Source organism: Betta splendens, chromosome 6, assembly GCF_900634795.4.
Source record: "Betta splendens chromosome 6, fBetSpl5.4, whole genome shotgun sequence".
NCBI lineage: Eukaryota > Metazoa > Chordata > Actinopteri > Anabantiformes > Osphronemidae > Betta > Betta splendens.
In genome coordinates, this window is record NC_040886.2 from 13,111,455 (window position 1) to 13,127,081 (window position 15,627).

General features: G+C 49.8%; 3 protein-coding genes across 9 annotated transcripts; 1 reads left to right on the forward strand and 2 right to left on the reverse strand.

Annotated features, from left to right (window-relative positions):
- Positions 1 to 88: 88 nt before the first annotated feature.
- On the reverse strand, positions 89 to 3,855 carry best1 (bestrophin 1). Of its 2 annotated transcripts, XM_029153192.3 has the most exons (10): positions 3,607 to 3,855; positions 3,268 to 3,520; positions 3,087 to 3,181; positions 2,784 to 3,017; positions 2,550 to 2,704; positions 2,358 to 2,435; positions 1,988 to 2,140; positions 1,798 to 1,878; positions 1,571 to 1,722; positions 89 to 1,489 (listed from the first exon to the last, which is right to left on the reverse strand). In XM_029153192.3, exons 2-10 carry the CDS (start codon positions 3,417 to 3,419, stop codon positions 412 to 414), a joined length of 2,178 nt encoding a protein of 725 aa, XP_029009025.1. In that variant the 5' UTR covers positions 3,420 to 3,520; positions 3,607 to 3,855; the 3' UTR covers positions 89 to 411. The 2 variants fall into 2 exon arrangements, with proteins under 2 accessions (XP_029009025.1, XP_040927075.1); XM_041071141.2 differs by lacking the exon at positions 3,607 to 3,855 and having other exon boundaries at positions 3,087 to 3,370.
- Positions 3,856 to 4,044: 189 nt separating this feature from the next.
- On the forward strand, positions 4,045 to 11,282 carry rab3il1 (RAB3A interacting protein (rabin3)-like 1). Of its 6 annotated transcripts, XM_041071235.2 has the most exons (13): positions 4,045 to 4,192; positions 4,424 to 4,714; positions 6,885 to 7,068; positions 7,192 to 7,287; positions 8,055 to 8,132; positions 8,215 to 8,439; positions 8,585 to 8,689; positions 8,844 to 8,972; positions 9,054 to 9,166; positions 9,365 to 9,388; positions 9,675 to 9,774; positions 9,859 to 9,925; positions 10,010 to 11,282. In XM_041071235.2, exons 2-13 carry the CDS (start codon positions 4,509 to 4,511, stop codon positions 10,087 to 10,089), a joined length of 1,407 nt encoding a protein of 468 aa, XP_040927169.1. In that variant the 5' UTR covers positions 4,045 to 4,192; positions 4,424 to 4,508; the 3' UTR covers positions 10,090 to 11,282. The 6 variants fall into 6 exon arrangements, with proteins under 6 accessions (XP_040927169.1, XP_055365842.1, XP_055365843.1 ...); XM_055509867.1 differs by lacking the exon at positions 9,365 to 9,388; XM_055509868.1 differs by lacking the exon at positions 8,585 to 8,689 and having other exon boundaries at positions 4,048 to 4,192.
- Positions 10,966 to 15,020, reverse strand: epx (eosinophil peroxidase). Its single transcript, XM_029153712.3, has 15 exons — positions 14,929 to 15,020; positions 14,663 to 14,838; positions 14,356 to 14,488; positions 14,150 to 14,279; positions 13,850 to 14,056; positions 13,383 to 13,749; positions 13,146 to 13,306; positions 12,811 to 13,069; positions 12,560 to 12,730; positions 12,248 to 12,485; positions 11,946 to 12,157; positions 11,711 to 11,875; positions 11,502 to 11,585; positions 11,304 to 11,400; positions 10,966 to 11,103 (listed from the first exon to the last, which is right to left on the reverse strand). Exons 1-15 carry the CDS (start codon positions 14,991 to 14,993, stop codon positions 11,046 to 11,048), a joined length of 2,523 nt encoding a protein of 840 aa, XP_029009545.2. The 5' UTR covers positions 14,994 to 15,020; the 3' UTR covers positions 10,966 to 11,045.
- Positions 15,021 to 15,627: the final 607 nt, after the last annotated feature.

Here is a 15,627-nt window from a genome sequence, read left to right on the forward strand (position 1 = left end):
CTCAGGTTAAATGATATTTCTCTCCTGGTGTAAAACTTGAAATCTATAAAATCAGAGAACCTGAACATAATTTGGTTTCAAGATTTTATTTTTCATTAAAAATGTTGACATAACAGAAGCAGCACAATGTGATCAGGGATATTTGTTACTGCGATGGAACAACTAGAGTTAAACCTTTTGGCTTCTTGCTACAGATAAGATGGGAGCGTTTTGCTTTTGATTCACATGTTTAGGAATAAAACTCATAAGGGACTTTTTGGAAGTAGGGTAATTGTTCTGCTTATTGGGAATTAGAGATTAATTTATATTTGCAACAAATACTTTGCAGTTGTGAGTGAGGCCCATGTGTAAAACCTTTCAAATCCAACCGATACCATGACGTGGTAAACAATGGCGGCACATGCTCTTTTCTCAGTCCTGCTCCCTTCCTCCCGCTGCCTTGGTCACTCCACCCTCCACCAAAACTCCCAGCAGGTCTCCTTCAGCCAGTGAGATTCCTGAGTCATTGGGAGAGTTTTGCTGGTTGCTTTCTTGCTGCGATGGCGCTGAAGTGGAAACTGTGTTCATGTTATTGCTCAAGCCCCCGTTGGTGCCCCCGTTGCTTGCTCTAATGTTGGTGCCAAAGCTCCCATGGTTGCTAAAATTACTGTGATTTGTACTGTTGCACAGACTTCCTGTGGTGCCAGCGCTGTTGGTGCTTGTTGCATTAATGCTGCTAGAGCTGCTGTTGGGATTATTGGGATTTGCAGCAGCTGTGCGAGAGGGAGGAGTGAACGAGAACACCCTTTCTCCTCCACTTCCTGCCCCTCGAGCACTTTGGGGTCCTGGCTGGCTGTCGGCTGAGGGGAGGTTGTCCAGCGTAAGGCGGGGGGGTAGCGGGCGGCGGGACAGCAAGCCATGTCCAGGTCTGGGCTTCGATATTGAGCTAAGTTCGGTAAGCGGGTCTGGGAAGGAAAAGGCAGGCGTGCTCTGGGCCTCGCCGTCCTCGCCCAGCCAGGGGAAAGCGGAGGACGGCGGGGGTGGGATATGGCTGGGCGTGTCCGGAGGCAGCACCTGTGACCCCACCGTCGGAGGGGCGAGGGATGTGCAGCTGCGATCCCACTCGCTTTGGGCTCTGCGGGCAGGTCGGGGACGGGGCACCGCAGGGGGCACGCAGTGGATGGGCGTTTGAGGGCAGCTGTAGAAGCCCGGTCTCTCATACAGGGGCACGTGGGAGAACGCGTAGTCTGGATCTCGCTCCTGGTTCAAAGGGTGACGGGCTTGATTCGAGGTCGATGGGGCTTCGGAGTGCAGGTACAGAGGGAAACGGCTCAGTGGAGCTCCGGGGCGGCGACGCAGCAGGGAGACGCGGGAGGAGCGGGGGAAGTTGGGGGAGTGCACACCAAGAAGACGACCCAGGCCTCCGAGCAACGGAGTGGAGTAGTTGGCCTCCTCGTGCTCTTTAATTTGCTCCAGGTTGGACTGAAACTCCATCTCCTCCTTCGGCACACTGTTTGAGTTGAAGCAGAAGGTCGGCCAAGTGTTAGACGACTTAAGAACTTCCTACCTGGCAATAAAAACTCTACTAAACCTTATATCTAGTGCCGAGCCCATGAAGGAGGGTTTGCGGTGTTCAGCACTGGCAGTGGTGTAGGGAGGCTGAGGCTCAGACTCATTCCAGTACATGTCCTTCTCAACTAGCGGGAGGCTGTCATACATCTCATCCACGGACAACAAAGACACCTGGGACACAATGGAAAACATGGAATAACGCAGCCAGTGAAGCAGCAGGCGGCAAATCTGGGCCCGGATCCAAACCTGTAAATTGCGATCGACCAGCCAGTTGGTTTCAAAGTCGTCGTCGTCTTCACCAAAAGGATTGATGAGTTGCTCTGCCACCTAAGGCCACAGGGGGAAAACAAAGCAGAGCAGCAGAGCTCAGGAAGGGACGGCGCTAACGTTCACCGAGGGGAACGTTACACCCTCCGTTAGACCCCCCCCCCCTCACCTTCAGCCAGCCGACATAGAAGAAGAACTGCAACAAGGTGAACACGGGCAGGTAGAAGTCCACGTCGTGACCGGGGTACCTCTGAGCAGGGTCCAGGAACTGACGGCCAATCAGACAGGCCAGGAAGAAGCTGTAGACGGCCACGGTGGCCACCTGGAAGACATCACACCGAGCAGCTGTAGAGAAGGATGTGAGCGAGCCCGGTTCTGATTATGTGACTCTAAGTCAGGTGTTATGATTTCTATTGGGAACACAACTATTCTTCATTCGTAACATCCAGCGGCTCAGTATGTGAGTGATTTTGTGACACGTCATTAGTGAAAATTAATGAAAACTTTTAGTCGTACAACTAAAACAGAGTCTATAAAACCTGAGTGTAGACCAGCGGCAGGCTGATCCAGTCGTAACCGTACAGCTTCATACACTTTGCCCGCAAACTATTTAACTCCTGAACAGAGAAACACAAGACACGCAAAACGAATTTCAAAATGGTTCCAAATGTCCTCAAAATAAGGAAACCAACATGTCCTCAGCCTCTGGTGAGAAGCAAATTTAGACCTACGGTGAAAATGGCCGACAGCGCCACGTCGTTGTTGATGCGACCCTCCGTCCGAGCTCTCAGAGCCAGACTCACGAACCACATGCACGGAACCCAGAACTTGTTATGAGGGGAGGGCAGGTTCTCCAGGTGCCTCCGCTCCTCTGACGTCATCAGCCCTGGAAGACAAACGTGGTGCGGCGATAAACGGGTCGGGGGCTGCACCTGAGCCGCGCTGGTCCACGGCCTCCTCGTTACCTGCCTGCACCACGTGCTCCATGGTGGGAAACCTCTTGTAGACGGCGGTGCTGACCGAGCGGTAAATGAGGACACCCGACAGGTTGGCGTATCGCATCAGCGTGCGTCGGGTCAACCTGGAGGCCTCGTCGGCCCCGCGCACGTGACCCCCCACTAACGCCGCCAGGCGGTCCGGCCAGGGCACGTTCTCGAACTGACCCCACCAGCGGGACACAACCAGGGTGACATAGAACCCTGGAACAAAGCGTGGGGTTAGAGGCCGAATTTGGATCCACGGCTAACTAACAGGAAGTCCAAACGTACCCAGCACGAACGACACGGGGATGAGCTCCGCGTACCGGTCGCAGTATATCGACAGCTTCTCAAACAGCCTCCTCTGCTCCTCGTTCAACACAAACCTGACAAAGCACACACGCTCGGGTCTCTTTGTGGCGCCTGAAAAGCACAGAACGGCCCCCGCGACGGAGCCGGGCAGGAGCTGTACCTGTAAACGATGCTGAAGAAGTAGTAGAGCGCGGTGAAGATGATGAGCTCCCTGTAGAGGAGCTTGTAGATGCTGCCCTTCCATCGCAGGAGCAGGTTGAAGAAGGTCCCCAGACCCGCGTCCGCGACCGTGCGGGAGTACGTGACCGTCATCGCTTCCCGCGTGGCGGCGGCCTGACATGAAGGGAACCAGTGGGACAGATGAGCCTATCAGCCCTTGACCTGCGTCTCAGAAGCCCCTTATTGTCACATATCTGTGACGAGGGAAGAAAAACAGGAGGCTCACTGATTTCGGCCACATCCCTACATTTAAAGCCACGTTAAAGCTGGAGTTACTCACCACCGAGCGTGGAAAGTCTGGCCTCGGCCGCCACTGGCTGCAGAGACGTGCGGCTGCCGCGTCCGGGGAAACTGTAGGAGGAACGAAAACAGGGCAGGGAAAAGAGAGCGAGAGGCTTTCACACCTCCGGTCACTTGATGTGTTAAGCTGTTTGAGCAACAAAGCTGCATTGTGACGCCAGGTCCCGTTAATCTGAATAAATCTGAAGACAGGAAAGAACTTAGGTCGGTTAAAGGCACGAATGCTGATTAGTTTGTGCGTTGATGACTTTATGAAACCAGATTTGGCCAACTCACGTTCAACGTGTCTCATTTGTGGGTTTTGGCAAAGTTTGAACAATTATTTTCGCTCTGGGTGTTTGAAGTGTTCGCCCGTGGAATGTCCCTTTCAGGTGAGAGCGCGGGGCTCCCCCTGCTGGAAGAAATGCGAACAGCCGCGTTGCTGCTGGAAGGTGTGAGTTATTAACCAGGACGCTGAGAGCAGGGTGAGGTGCACAGCCCGCTAAACTCGGGATCAGCGCTTCACTTCCTCAGCTCTTTTTTGGGATCAACTGGCAGCAACTGGGGAAGCGGTTTTCTCCAATGTGGTGAGTTTATTTTCTTGCACTCCCATGTGTGTGATACATGAACGTACCGTGCGTTTACACAGGATATCGCAAAGGAACAAATTCCTTTAGCATGACAGCTTGCAAGGAAAGCACCTGACCTCGGTCTGCCTGTGTTAAGGGGGGGTGGGGGGGGGTTAGCGGCTGCAGAGGTTGCAGCCGGAAACATTCTGTTACAAAGTCATTCAAAGCTTCTCTGTTTTCTGCATGTAGGTGCTTTGCTCTCGTCAGGAAGAATCAAAAGGCAAACAATACATGGAACTCTCCCCGATGAGGCTGCACGGCCGGACAGAGACCCATGGATGCGTTTGAGGGAATCCACAGCGTTCGGATCTCGCCCTCCCCGCCGCCTCCAGCCCCGTCCAGCCTGGGGTACGAGGTCCTCAGGGCGGGGGGCGCCGGGATAGCGGTGTATTCCTCGGCGGTCTTCTTTGGCGCTCCGGATGTGCTGGGACGCCAGCGCTCCAGACGGGGAGCTGAGGAGGAGGCCTGTGCTGTCGGACAGTAAGTGGGGTCGTCTGTTCTTCACCTTGTTACATTAGTGCTTAGTGACTTAACTATGTGAAGTACATGTCGCCCCATAACCACAATGACAGTGGTAAATGTCTTGTTCAAATTCCCTGCTTTCCAATTCGGGCCATTGTTTATAAAACCAGCTTCTTCACGTGGTTCTGAGCAACAAGAGGTTCTGTTTATAACTCTAAAAAATCTGTTTCACCAGATTTAACAAGACTGTGTTAAATAGAATATGAGTTGTCAAAGAGGTATTTTGCTTCTGATAGTCCCAACACCACAGCCTGTAGTTTGCTTAGTTCAACAGCCGTATGTGATATTAGGCCAGTCATTTTCCAGTACATGCAGCGTGTTCTGTGGGCCTCCTGCAGGGTGGGATCACGGACGGTTGCGGTTGGATTGTTTGCCTTGTATTAAATAGTTCAGCAGAGAGGCGACAGGAAATGAGAGGAGAGATATGGAAGATCATGGACGCAGGTTTGAGTCCAGGGATGCTGGGATTTACATGGTCAGTGTCTGATGGGTCTGACTTTTTCTAACATGTTCATAGCAAAAGTAAAGTAATAAAATAAAAGGATAAAGGGGAGATGTATATGAACTCTGATTGTGGGAGTAAGTAGGAAGGTTTACATGTGAGCACAAACATATTTTATTTCATTAAAATCATTAAGATTATATTTATTTGAGTTTTTACATTTGATCTTATCTATGATCACAACTGTTTTTCTTGCACAGATATGTTGTAAATATCACAGTAATATGACAAATGCATGTTATGATAAATAGACACGCTTGAAAACAGAGATGCTCATGGAGACGTTCGTTTCAGAGTTGATTAGTCGTTACTTTGTAAAGTGGTAATTTGGGGAATAATGAAACATAAATGAGGCCACAGTGGATGGCAAACATTAAACGTCCTGTAAGTAAAAACCCAGCTCGAGAACCGCGATGAGCGTCCCGGTGCCGGTGCCGGTGCCGGTGCTCCCGCTCCGGAGCTCCGCCGGCTCCGGGCCGGATCTCGGGCCGCGGGGAGTGGATGCGCGGTCATGTGACCTGGGAGCAAGGCGCAAACCCACAGTCTGCGCTCAGCTCGTTCTCTGGAGGGGTGGAGGTCTGTGCAGCGCTTGGCACGAACCGAGCCGGGCTCCTTTGAACGGGACGTTTACCCGTTTACCGTCTCGGGTCGCTGCTGCTGTTATTGTTGTTGTTATTGTTGTCGTCGTCGCCGTGGTTTGTCTACGTCAGCGTCCGCATTCCTGCACCGGCCGAGGTTCACCGCGCGCTCACAGTAGTTTCACCGAAGCCACGTTCGCCTCCGCCGCGTTCGTTCGTCTGTCGGCCGGCGGCCACGGGACGCGGACCCTGCGGGACAGAGGAGCGCGAGAGGCGGGCGGGGTGGACGTTTATCCGCCGGACACTGAGCGGGTAAGGGCGGATCTCCCCGTCACAAAGTTGTAGCTACAGTAGCGACGGCGGCGGAGAAGTCTGGAACGACCGATCTCCTGCTGGTTGTCGCTCCCAAACAGCAACTTTACCAAACAGCAACTTTACAAAGCAACCTTGGCGAACGACGAGGAGTTTAGCGCTCTGATACAGCAGCAGAGGGTCCTAAGCTGTGGCCCGGGGCCCCTCAGCGGCCCCTCAGCGGCCCCCGGTGGTCTCATCAGCGGGAATCAACGAGTTAATGTTTAATGGTAGAGGTAAAATATGAGGGTATTTAATAGATGAATAACAATGAAACAGTGTTTAAAAACAATCATCTTACTGTTCATTTTTATTTACTGGTAAGTCAGCTGAAGGTTGAATGTAAACAGTAGTTCAAAACCACCAATCATATCAGATGGACACGCTGATAGTATGTATTTTATCTCAGTGTATGTTAGATTATGTGTTTCATGGTTTACACCTTGAGAATGCAGAGATTGCAAGTTCATTTAAATGTGTCTTTGTCGCTTTTCACTGTTGGGGTCAACAGCGTTAACATTTCAAATACTTGTTGCGTATTGCTGGGAGTTTTCTTTGTGTTAATTTACATGTGCAGTCGCACACAAAACTGAGCAAACAAAACAATGCAAATTGTATAAGTCAGGTCTTAACAGTGACCCAGTTTGAGAAGTGAACCTCCTGTCCTGTTTGTTGGTTTGTTTGTGGCCCTGCTTAGGTTGGTAGATCTGGATCCAGAGCCAGAGTCCAGGGTGGAGGGGGGCGGCCAGGCCGTTCCCACCTCAGACAGAGACCATGGTGCCCTCTCCCGGCTCCGCAGCCCCTCACTGGAAATGCGAGAGAAGGAAATCCGAGAAAAAAGCTCGGAGATCCTCAGGGAACAGCTGGATGCTGCAAAGAGGGTGTTGTAACCTACTTGGAGTTAACGCAGGCTCACAGAAGCATAGCGTGGCCTGAAAATGTTGACGGTGCAAATGTGCTTCCTTGTTCAATGTGGTTGAGACATTTCCCTCTGCACATCTCAGGAACTGAAACTAAAAGACAAGGAGTGCGAGCGTCTGTCGCAGGTCAGGAATCAGCTGGAGCAGGAGCTGGAGGAGCTGACGGCCAGTCTGTTCGAAGTAAGCACAAATCACCCCCCCCATTTATTTGCAAATCTGCGTTTCTTTAAATGTTGGTGAAACTGTTAGAAGTTCTAGTAAAAGCAAAAAAAGCTGGAAGCAATAAGAGTCATAAAAGTGAATCAGAGCAGTGAAGTTATGAGCTCGTTGCTGCTGAGGAGAACAGTGAGTCACAGTCTGTTGGAGCATCGTTTAACCCCTATTTTTGCAGCCAAACCATAATTATTTGCACAGTTGGACATTTTTGTTTTTCACTCTGTATTCCAACATTGTTATGAAATAACTGACATTACTGTGGCAGGTTTCAGCTTTAATTAAACTGAATAAGTCACTTAAACCTTGGCTTGCTGCAGTTTTAACAGAGGTTTCTCCATCTTTAGTAGTGGACACTCTGGATTCTAACAGTACATTATTATTATTAATATCATTATTGACTCTGTAACTTCTGTGACGCTGTTCAATTCAAGCTTCTTTGGCTTATCGATAGCTTGTTTGCAGCAGGCTGCTGTAAGCTATGACCTTTGACCCTGCTCATCAGCACCTGAACAGGTGGTGGTTAATGACAGGAAACTTTTTAGCAGGTAAAGAAATGTTGGTGGGGGTCAAACAGAGCTACAAACAAACATGACTAATAATATTATGAATACGATGCTGAGATGTGTCAATAATTGCTAAAATACACCCCTCAAATATCAGAACTAGGATAAGACTCAAAACCTGTATCGCATTCCTGACTTCTCATCAGATGTGTGTGTTTATCACAACAGGAAGCTCACAAAATGGTGAACGATGCAAACGTCAAACAAGCAGGAGCAGAGAAGCAGCTGAAGGAGGCTCAGGGGAAGGTGTGTGACGTGGGATCCACAGTCGGCTGCTGCTCGGAGGCAACAGAGTTTCATCCTCTAATCGTGGACTTCTGTCTCCCAGATCGATGTTCTCCAAGCCGAGGTCACGGCGCTGAAGACTCTAGTGTTGACGTCCACGCCGTCGTCGCCGAACCGCCAGCTGCATCCACAGCTGCAGCCTTCAGGAAGCAGGGGGACGCACAAACACATCCGCAACAAGAGCGCCAGCGGTACCTTTCCACCGTTACCTGTGAGAGCAGAACCCGCATCCGTGTCCATGCAGCCTGTGGCCAAAGAGGACAGAGAGGTAGGCCGAGATCCGTACCTGAGCCCCTGTCCTGTATCGCATCTGTGCACTCTCTCTCCTGTCACTTATTCCTGCTTCTTGCACTAACGTCTGCCTGACTTCTGTCCTTGCATTCTGCCTCTGGCGTCTCCTCCGCTGCTCTCAGCCTGCTGTTCCTGCTCTCCTCTCCCTGATTCTCTGTCTGGTTCCCGGACAGTCTGTCAGTGTGAACTATGAGCAGGGGGAGGGGCTGGGCACTGACAGCAGACAGGTGAGTTCTGTGGCTTCATGGGGGTCAAAGGTTACAATAGTAGGCTGTATCTGAGGAGCAGGTTGTTGTGTGAGCCTACGATTCTCTAGTTGTGAAGTTGTTTATGGTTAATAAAGCAGGTTATCTCATAAATTAAACAGTTTACTCTCTACAGATGGACTCAGTTCTTTATGCCGAGTTTTTGATGTGGAAGGAGCATCCGACACTCGACCGTTCATCTGCCTTCCTGGGTCGCGTTTACAGAGAAGACATCGGACCCTGTCTCTCCTTCACGCGATCCGAGGTCACAGTCTGACTCGCAGCCACAACACTGCAGCATTCATCGCGTGAAGCTGCGCTAACGACCTTCTCCCGCTCTCTAAAGCTGTCCCAGCTGGTGCAGAGTGCAGTGGAAAACAACTCTCTGACCATCGAGCCCGTGGCCACGTCAGCGCTACCGATGGTTAAAGCCTCAGCTATAGAATGTGGAGGCCCCAAGTGAGTCAACACCTCTACATATTAACCACAGGCCTCTCTCCAAGTCAACAGTGATTTTCTCTCATCTGGCTTTGACTTCTCCACCAATGATTTATAGTCTGACCTGAATGCGTTTCACAGTCTCACCTTGTATCCCATGGGGCTGTAATCGGTGGGCACATTTCTAATCACACTGATGTAAACATCTTTTTCTTCCAGTGGCTTTAGAGCAGCAGTAGAGACGTAAGTTCTTCCACATGTTCAGCCTTTCACTAACCAACGACTGAAGCATGAAATGAAGTCTGTCCGACCTATGTCTGAAATTCTATGACTGCATAACCCACATAGGATTCTGCTTGTGAATGTATGTAAAGTCGTGTAGTCTGGAATCTTTCTCTCCTCTAGTGACTAATTAACTCACTGTGCCCCTCTGGTCCTAATTATTTGTTAAACAGTCCCAGTCGTGTGCAGGTGTGTTTTCATGGTTCATAATATGTGGAAAACTAACTTGTGACAACTCTGCTCGTAGAAAATGTGCGTTGAGCGGCTTGTCGCGTCTCTGTCGACATCGCATTAAACTCGGCGACAAGGGGAGTTACTATTACATCTCTCCCTCGAGCAGAGCCCGGGTAATTATCACCGGCTTTCATTAGTCTCCGTACCTGCTGATATGTGCTTCCACTGGTGATTATATCCTCGTGTCACATTTCTAGATCACAGTTGTCTGCAACTTTTTCACCTACATCCGCTACATTCAGCAAGGCCTGGTCAGACACAGTGGTAAGGTGACAACTATTCACCCTTAATCTATGTTCTTGTTTTCTCTCCTATTCATGTAGCTACTCTGTCTCTGTTTTTGTCCAGCGGAACAGATGTTCTGGGAGGTCATGCGGCTCCGCAGAGAGATGACTGTGGCCAAGTTGGGTTTTTACCTCTGTGACTAGGGCTGGACCTTGATCATTCAGACAAGTCTGAGCTAAACTGTGGTAATAAACAGGTGTTAGACGTAGCAGAGGCCTAACAACAAGGGAAGCAGAAGATATTCTAGTGCCGCTTCTCCGTATGCAGTAAGACAAATAAAAACGAAGCAGCACAGCTAGAACGAAATGAAAACCAATGTGTAAAATGTGTCAATCCCATGTGTCCGTTACACTGCAGGCGAACAGTACCGGATCGTTTCATTAGTATGAATCCTTCTAGGCCCTGAGACTCCCTGGTGGAGTTCACAGCATTATGTTAACACAGTAGATTCTATGCATCATGATTCAGGTGTTAGTCTGTTGTAAAGATGAGCAGGGTGAAAACACTCTCAAAGGCTTAGTTTGACCTCAAGTATTATATGTTTAGATGGCTGCATATTAAACATGTCAGCTCAGATTTAACCAGATAACACTCAACTTTTTGTTGATGCCCTCATTATTCCAGAGGCCTTTGGTAAAATTGAGTTCCATGTTAGTCTCAGTGATCTAAATTGTTACTGAATTATTGTCTGTGTTCAAAAATAGTGACAGCTTTAAGTGATAACAGAAAATTTCCAAGCTTTAATTGAAGAGAACACAACTACTGGATGTCTGCAACAGTTGTAGTGCGAGCAATAAGCGAAGCTGCATGCGTGCAGTACATAGCCATATTATCCGGTGTGCGTTGGTTCTACCGCATAACAATGTATTATTAATTAAATTATCAACCTTTAGTCTTGTGACGGTAAAAGAGAACATTGTGTCAGAACAAGTAATATGCTTCTTATTCAAGGTTGTACTTACAATCGTGTCTTAGTAAACGCACTATCAAAGACAAATCATTGTAGTTAATCGTGTGTGTGTGTGTGTGTGTGTGTGTGTGTGTGTGTGTGTGTGTGTGAGAAAGTTTGAGAAGCTGAACAATGCTCACAGATGTTAAATTAACTTTTTTCTTGATAACATCCACCTCTGACTAATTCTTCTTTTTTAGAGAAATATCTGCAAGAAAGAAAGTTCACATTAATAATTCAAACTTTGTGTAATGTTTAAATATTGTTCACACGCTGCTTTCTATATTTATTTAGGAATGATTGAAGTTGTATGAGCATTATATGATCCATTAACCCACAACTGAACCATTAGGATAAAAAAAGCTTAATTAAAGTGAGATAAATGTATCTCCTCCTCCAGTCACTTGCCTTCGATAACAGACCATGAGCATCACCAGTGCAGTTGCACCAACCATCACTACTGTGACTGCAGTGGCGACAGAGATGTTGGACAGCGACGTTGGTTCTGGATCAGCACATACGCATGCAGAAAAACGTTCGGGGTCATAAATGACATTTACTGATACATGTTGAAACAATATGAATTCTTAAATGATCTGAACCAACCTGAGCAAATGAAGGAACCTGGTAAGTTGAGGCAGTTCAGGTTTTGAGGACAAGAAGATGTCTGTTCCTCACATTCATTAATATCTGAAAATAGTCATAAATCTACTGAATCTTGTGTTTGAACGTGGAAGCATACTTGATATCACTACAGAGGAAGATATATTCTGTTAAATGTGAAGGACAAGTAATTGATAGTCTCTTGACTTTACCATGACATGTTGGGGGTGCCGGGCTCCACTGGTGGCTGTCTGGATCACAGCTGATTGAGGACGCGCCCAGCAACTTAAAACCAGAGTGACACTGATACAGAATTTCAGAGTCACAGAGCTGAGAGTAGCCAGATGTAATCCTGGGAATAACACCACAGATGGGATCTGAAAGAGAGGGTGGTGGGAAAAAAAACAGTCAAAATCATCACACACAGCATTACCTGCATGCCATCACCTGAGTCTGGTTCCTTCCATGGGCTGAGGTCGAGGGGTGGGATGAGCGGGTGGGAGCAGGGCAGCATGTCCTTGGTGCTCTCGGTGCGCGAGAACACCTCAGCAGGAACAAGGGTGATGCGGGTGTTGTCACAAATGATGCGAGAGAGAGAGATGACACGGAGGCGGTTCCTCTGGGCGCCGGTGAACACTCCATCCCTCTCCCACCAAAACCTCAGAGCACAGACATAGATTTACATACGACCTCTGCTCTCACCTGCAGGGCTTCTTTACATCAGCAGGTCTGCAGTAGTTTGGCCGCACCTGTCTCCGTCTCTCAGGTCTCTGAACTGTTTGGCTAACAGGCAGGACAGGAGAGGCCCGACTCGGCCTCCGGGCACAGCAGGTTCCGAGATAGCGCCCACCCACAAATCGATGTTGTGTGGTGTTCCATATAGGAGCTGGAATTTATGAGCCAGAGTGGTGTTACCTAGGATTTCTGCAAGCTCTGATGTTGAGTTGGGGACAGAGAGACCACAGAACCTTCGCCATGAACTGTAACCTAATGAGAAGAGAGGATGGAGTTTAATGGACTCTGGAAAGAAACACACACTGGAAAGGCGTGAAAGCCAGTACCTGGCAGGCCGTGGTCCCGCCCCCTCTGGAGGTTAAGGGCTCCGAGGTCCAGAGGCATCCCTCCTTGTGCCTGAAACAGCCTCTCTGTCAGCTCCTCCACCATCATCTGACCTGGAGTCTGCAGCTTGGCTGGAGACAACAGCAGGCCGCGCAGCACGGGGTCTATACCACCTGCAACACAAACACAACAACACAACAGGTGAGTACATCTCACAAAAATCTCTACAGTGATCCTCAGCGGTGCCATTTACCTTCCTGCACCACCCTCCAAGAAGCAAACAGCGAATGATGCAGTGGCAGCAGGGGATGCTGGGAGTTAGCGGTGTATCCCGGTCCCAGCCTCATCACCACTGGCTGCACGGTGACATGAGCAAAACGAAACGCAGCGGTTGCAAAGACGTTAGCGATGCTGGTGTCCACCTCAGGGTCATAGCCCTGGTAGGGAGGCATCAGCAGGGACATGGAGCTTTCACCAAGGACTCGCGGCAGATAGTGCTCCCAAGTTAGGATCTGAAAAAGTGAGGCAAGCAGGAACGCTGAGACTGATCAGTAGTCAGAGGTGACTGAAAACAAACCTGTTTTCTACCTGGTGAACAGCTCCTATGATCTTGCGAGCCTCCTGGTAGAAGGTGTCAGGGCTCCAATGAGGGTTCAGCATGTGTAACTCTGTGACCAGCCGGTTGTGTTCTCGCAGGAAAAGTGTGTGCAGCGCGATCATTCCCAGATGCTCGTTGGCTCTTGAGTCGCCTGTGAAACATTAGTCATGAACACCCTGCACCCTGAAGCCTGCAGAGAGCCGAGCATTTACCGTTTCCTGTCTCACCAGCTTGGAAACAGGATGTGGCGTTCTTCCGACGGATGGATCTGTCCGATGCCCCCGAAGTGCTGGAGTTACGAGGGCCGCAGGGGTCCAGGTGCGCCTGCTGACGAGGCAGGAAAGGCATGTAGGCCAAGCCGTGGTCTGAGCGCTGGGGGTTGACGGCCATTAAGCCCAGCGGAGAGGAGCGGTTTCTCAGAGCGGAGGCCAGTGCGTCGCTGCTGCCGTACACCATGCTGGCATCTACGAAGGACGTGATGGCGTTGAGCTGCTCCCGGTGGCGCTGCGGGAGGATTCCTGCACCGCAGCTGGGAGCAGAGCGGAAGAAAGGCATGCACGTCTGGACACCATGCCGGGGATCTGACGCGGGGATCTGGGAAGAGAGGCAAACCCTGGTTTATCTAAGTAAGCAGGAAGTAATGAGTAACAGTGTGTTTACATGCATTTCAGCGGCTGTGTGTAACGTGATGGACCTGTATGGGGAAGCAGGGCGTGTCCGTGCTGCAGGTGTGTGTGCAGTCCGCCCCGGTCATGAAGGCAGCTGTACTGGGGCTCTGAGGCGTCAGCACCATGTCGTGGTCTATCCACTGACCCCACTCCACCAGCAGGTGGGACAAGGTGGAGTCCAGTGAGATGTTGTTATTGTGAGTGAACAGCACCTCCTGAGACACCAGGCGCACCTGGACCACAAACAGGGCGAGAAGTGATGAGAGCCGCCGGAGCGGAGGGCGTCTGAGCTGCTGCTGCTGCTGCTGCTGCTGCAGGACTCTTACTGGAGGCAGGCTGGCGTTGTGGTAGGTGCGCTGTGGGTCCCAGCCTCTGGGAGCCCCCCACACATCCTCATACTCTGGAGGAAGCCAGCGAGAGTATGGGATGTTTGCAGCCCCCCATCTGGGATGCTCTCTGGGCAAAAACAATACGGAAACATAAAGGTCGGCACTTATGGTCGACCTGTGGTTGTGTTCTTGTCAGCTCCCACCTGTTGTTACACTCTCCTGTGACGGATCTGTAGCGCTCTGACAGACAGTCACTGTGACAGCGGGGGCTCTGCAGCTCAGCGGAGCAGCCTGTCACCTGCAGTAGAGTCCCAGCATCTTCATCACTCAGCAGCTCTGAAATGGAAACAGGTTGAACTTGGCTTGTTAGTAGAGCATACAAACAATAAAGACAAAACCTGCTTCATACTGAATGAGTGAAACATGGGACAAATAAAATAATATTATACAATAATAGATTCAATTCTGAATCAAGTGTTGGTTCCGTGTGGTTGTGCTGCCGTCCGGTACCGTTCGGGTTTCTCTGCACCATAGTGTGAGTGTAGACCATCTCTCTGATCAGCTCCACTGTGTTATCTAGCAGCTCAGCCGCCCGAACGTGAGTTCTGGTTCTGGCTTCAGTTTGCTTAAACTGAGCCAGCAGGTCACTGGGTCGCAGAGTGCCTTCAGTCAGAGACGTCTTCACCCTGGAACAACGACGAGCTCAGTGTTAGAGCCACCACAGTCCCCTTTAATGGCCGGGTTAGTTATATAGGACTTTGCAGAGATCACTCCACCTTTCAAATGTATGGTCATAAGCAGCATCAGTCAACTCAATCGCCCTCTGAAGAGCCTCCTTCATAAATACGGAGCCTGGATACACAATACCTGAATTTACCACAACAACAGTTCAGTAAGTATTCAGTGGCTGAGCAGTGGCTGTTTAGAGGAGGCAGACAGAAATCCTACCTGAGGTGTTGTCTGCTAGTGCATTCACTGATGCATGCAGGACCAGTCCAATAAGCAGGACAGACACCTGGAACCAGGTAAGGTACACTAAGTACAACAATGTATGTTATAATTACAGTAGGTAGATGAAACTCACCATGACCGCTCCGTCCATGTAGAGGACTAAAGATTCACTTCTCAAAACTAATCACACTCAAGCTATCTCACACCACGACTCATCTTTAGAGCCAACACCTGTACTGTACGTCTGTGTTCAGCCGAGCGTTGACGTTGCCATTTATACGCTGGCAGCGGAGCCAACAGGTATGCGCAGAATCCCCTTATCCGTCCTTCTGGTGACAGCAAGGCAACATCAAACACAAGCCCACTGCTTTGACCTAATAAATCAAATCTACTTCTGTCAAAGCATCCTTTGAAAAAAAGCGCTTCAATGCATCTGTTCACAGAAAGACGTGTCATTGTAATAGCATACTGTGAAATGTTGGACGTTCAAGCAGCAAACGAGCAAACTGAAAGCACAGGTTATA

What these genes read in the sequence shown, in the direction of transcription:
- rab3il1 (XM_041071235.2), top strand. Translation starts at nt 4,509, where the DNA reads ATGGATGCGTTTGAGGGAATCCACAGCGTTCGGATCTCGCCCTCCCCG. An exon ending in TGACGGCCAGTCTGTTCGAA is followed by an intron (nt 7,288 to 8,054) that starts GTAAGCACAAAT and finishes TTATCACAACAG; the next exon opens with GAAGCTCACAAAATGGTGAA. An exon ending in ATAGAATGTGGAGGCCCCAA is followed by an intron (nt 9,167 to 9,364) that starts GTGAGTCAACAC and finishes TTTTTCTTCCAG; the next exon opens with TGGCTTTAGAGCAGCAGTAG.
- best1 (XM_041071141.2), bottom strand. Translation starts at nt 3,351, where the DNA reads ATGGAAGGGCAGCATCTACAAGCTCCTCTACAGGGAGCTCATCATCTT. An exon ending in CCCCGTGTCGTTCGTGCTGG is followed by an intron (nt 3,018 to 3,086) that starts GTACGTTTGGAC and finishes GCTTTGTTCCAG; the next exon opens with GGTTCTATGTCACCCTGGTT. An exon ending in CGCTGTCGGCCATTTTCACC is followed by an intron (nt 2,436 to 2,549) that starts GTAGGTCTAAAT and finishes TTCTCTGTTCAG; the next exon opens with GAGTTAAATAGTTTGCGGGC.
- epx (XM_029153712.3), bottom strand. Translation starts at nt 14,993, where the DNA reads ATGAAGGAGGCTCTTCAGAGGGCGATTGAGTTGACTGATGCTGCTTAT. An exon ending in ACAGGAGAGTGTAACAACAG is followed by an intron (nt 14,280 to 14,355) that starts GTGGGAGCTGAC and finishes GTTTTTGCCCAG; the next exon opens with AGAGCATCCCAGATGGGGGG. An exon ending in GACCTGAGAGACGGAGACAG is followed by an intron (nt 12,158 to 12,247) that starts GTGCGGCCAAAC and finishes CTGTGCTCTGAG; the next exon opens with GTTTTGGTGGGAGAGGGATG.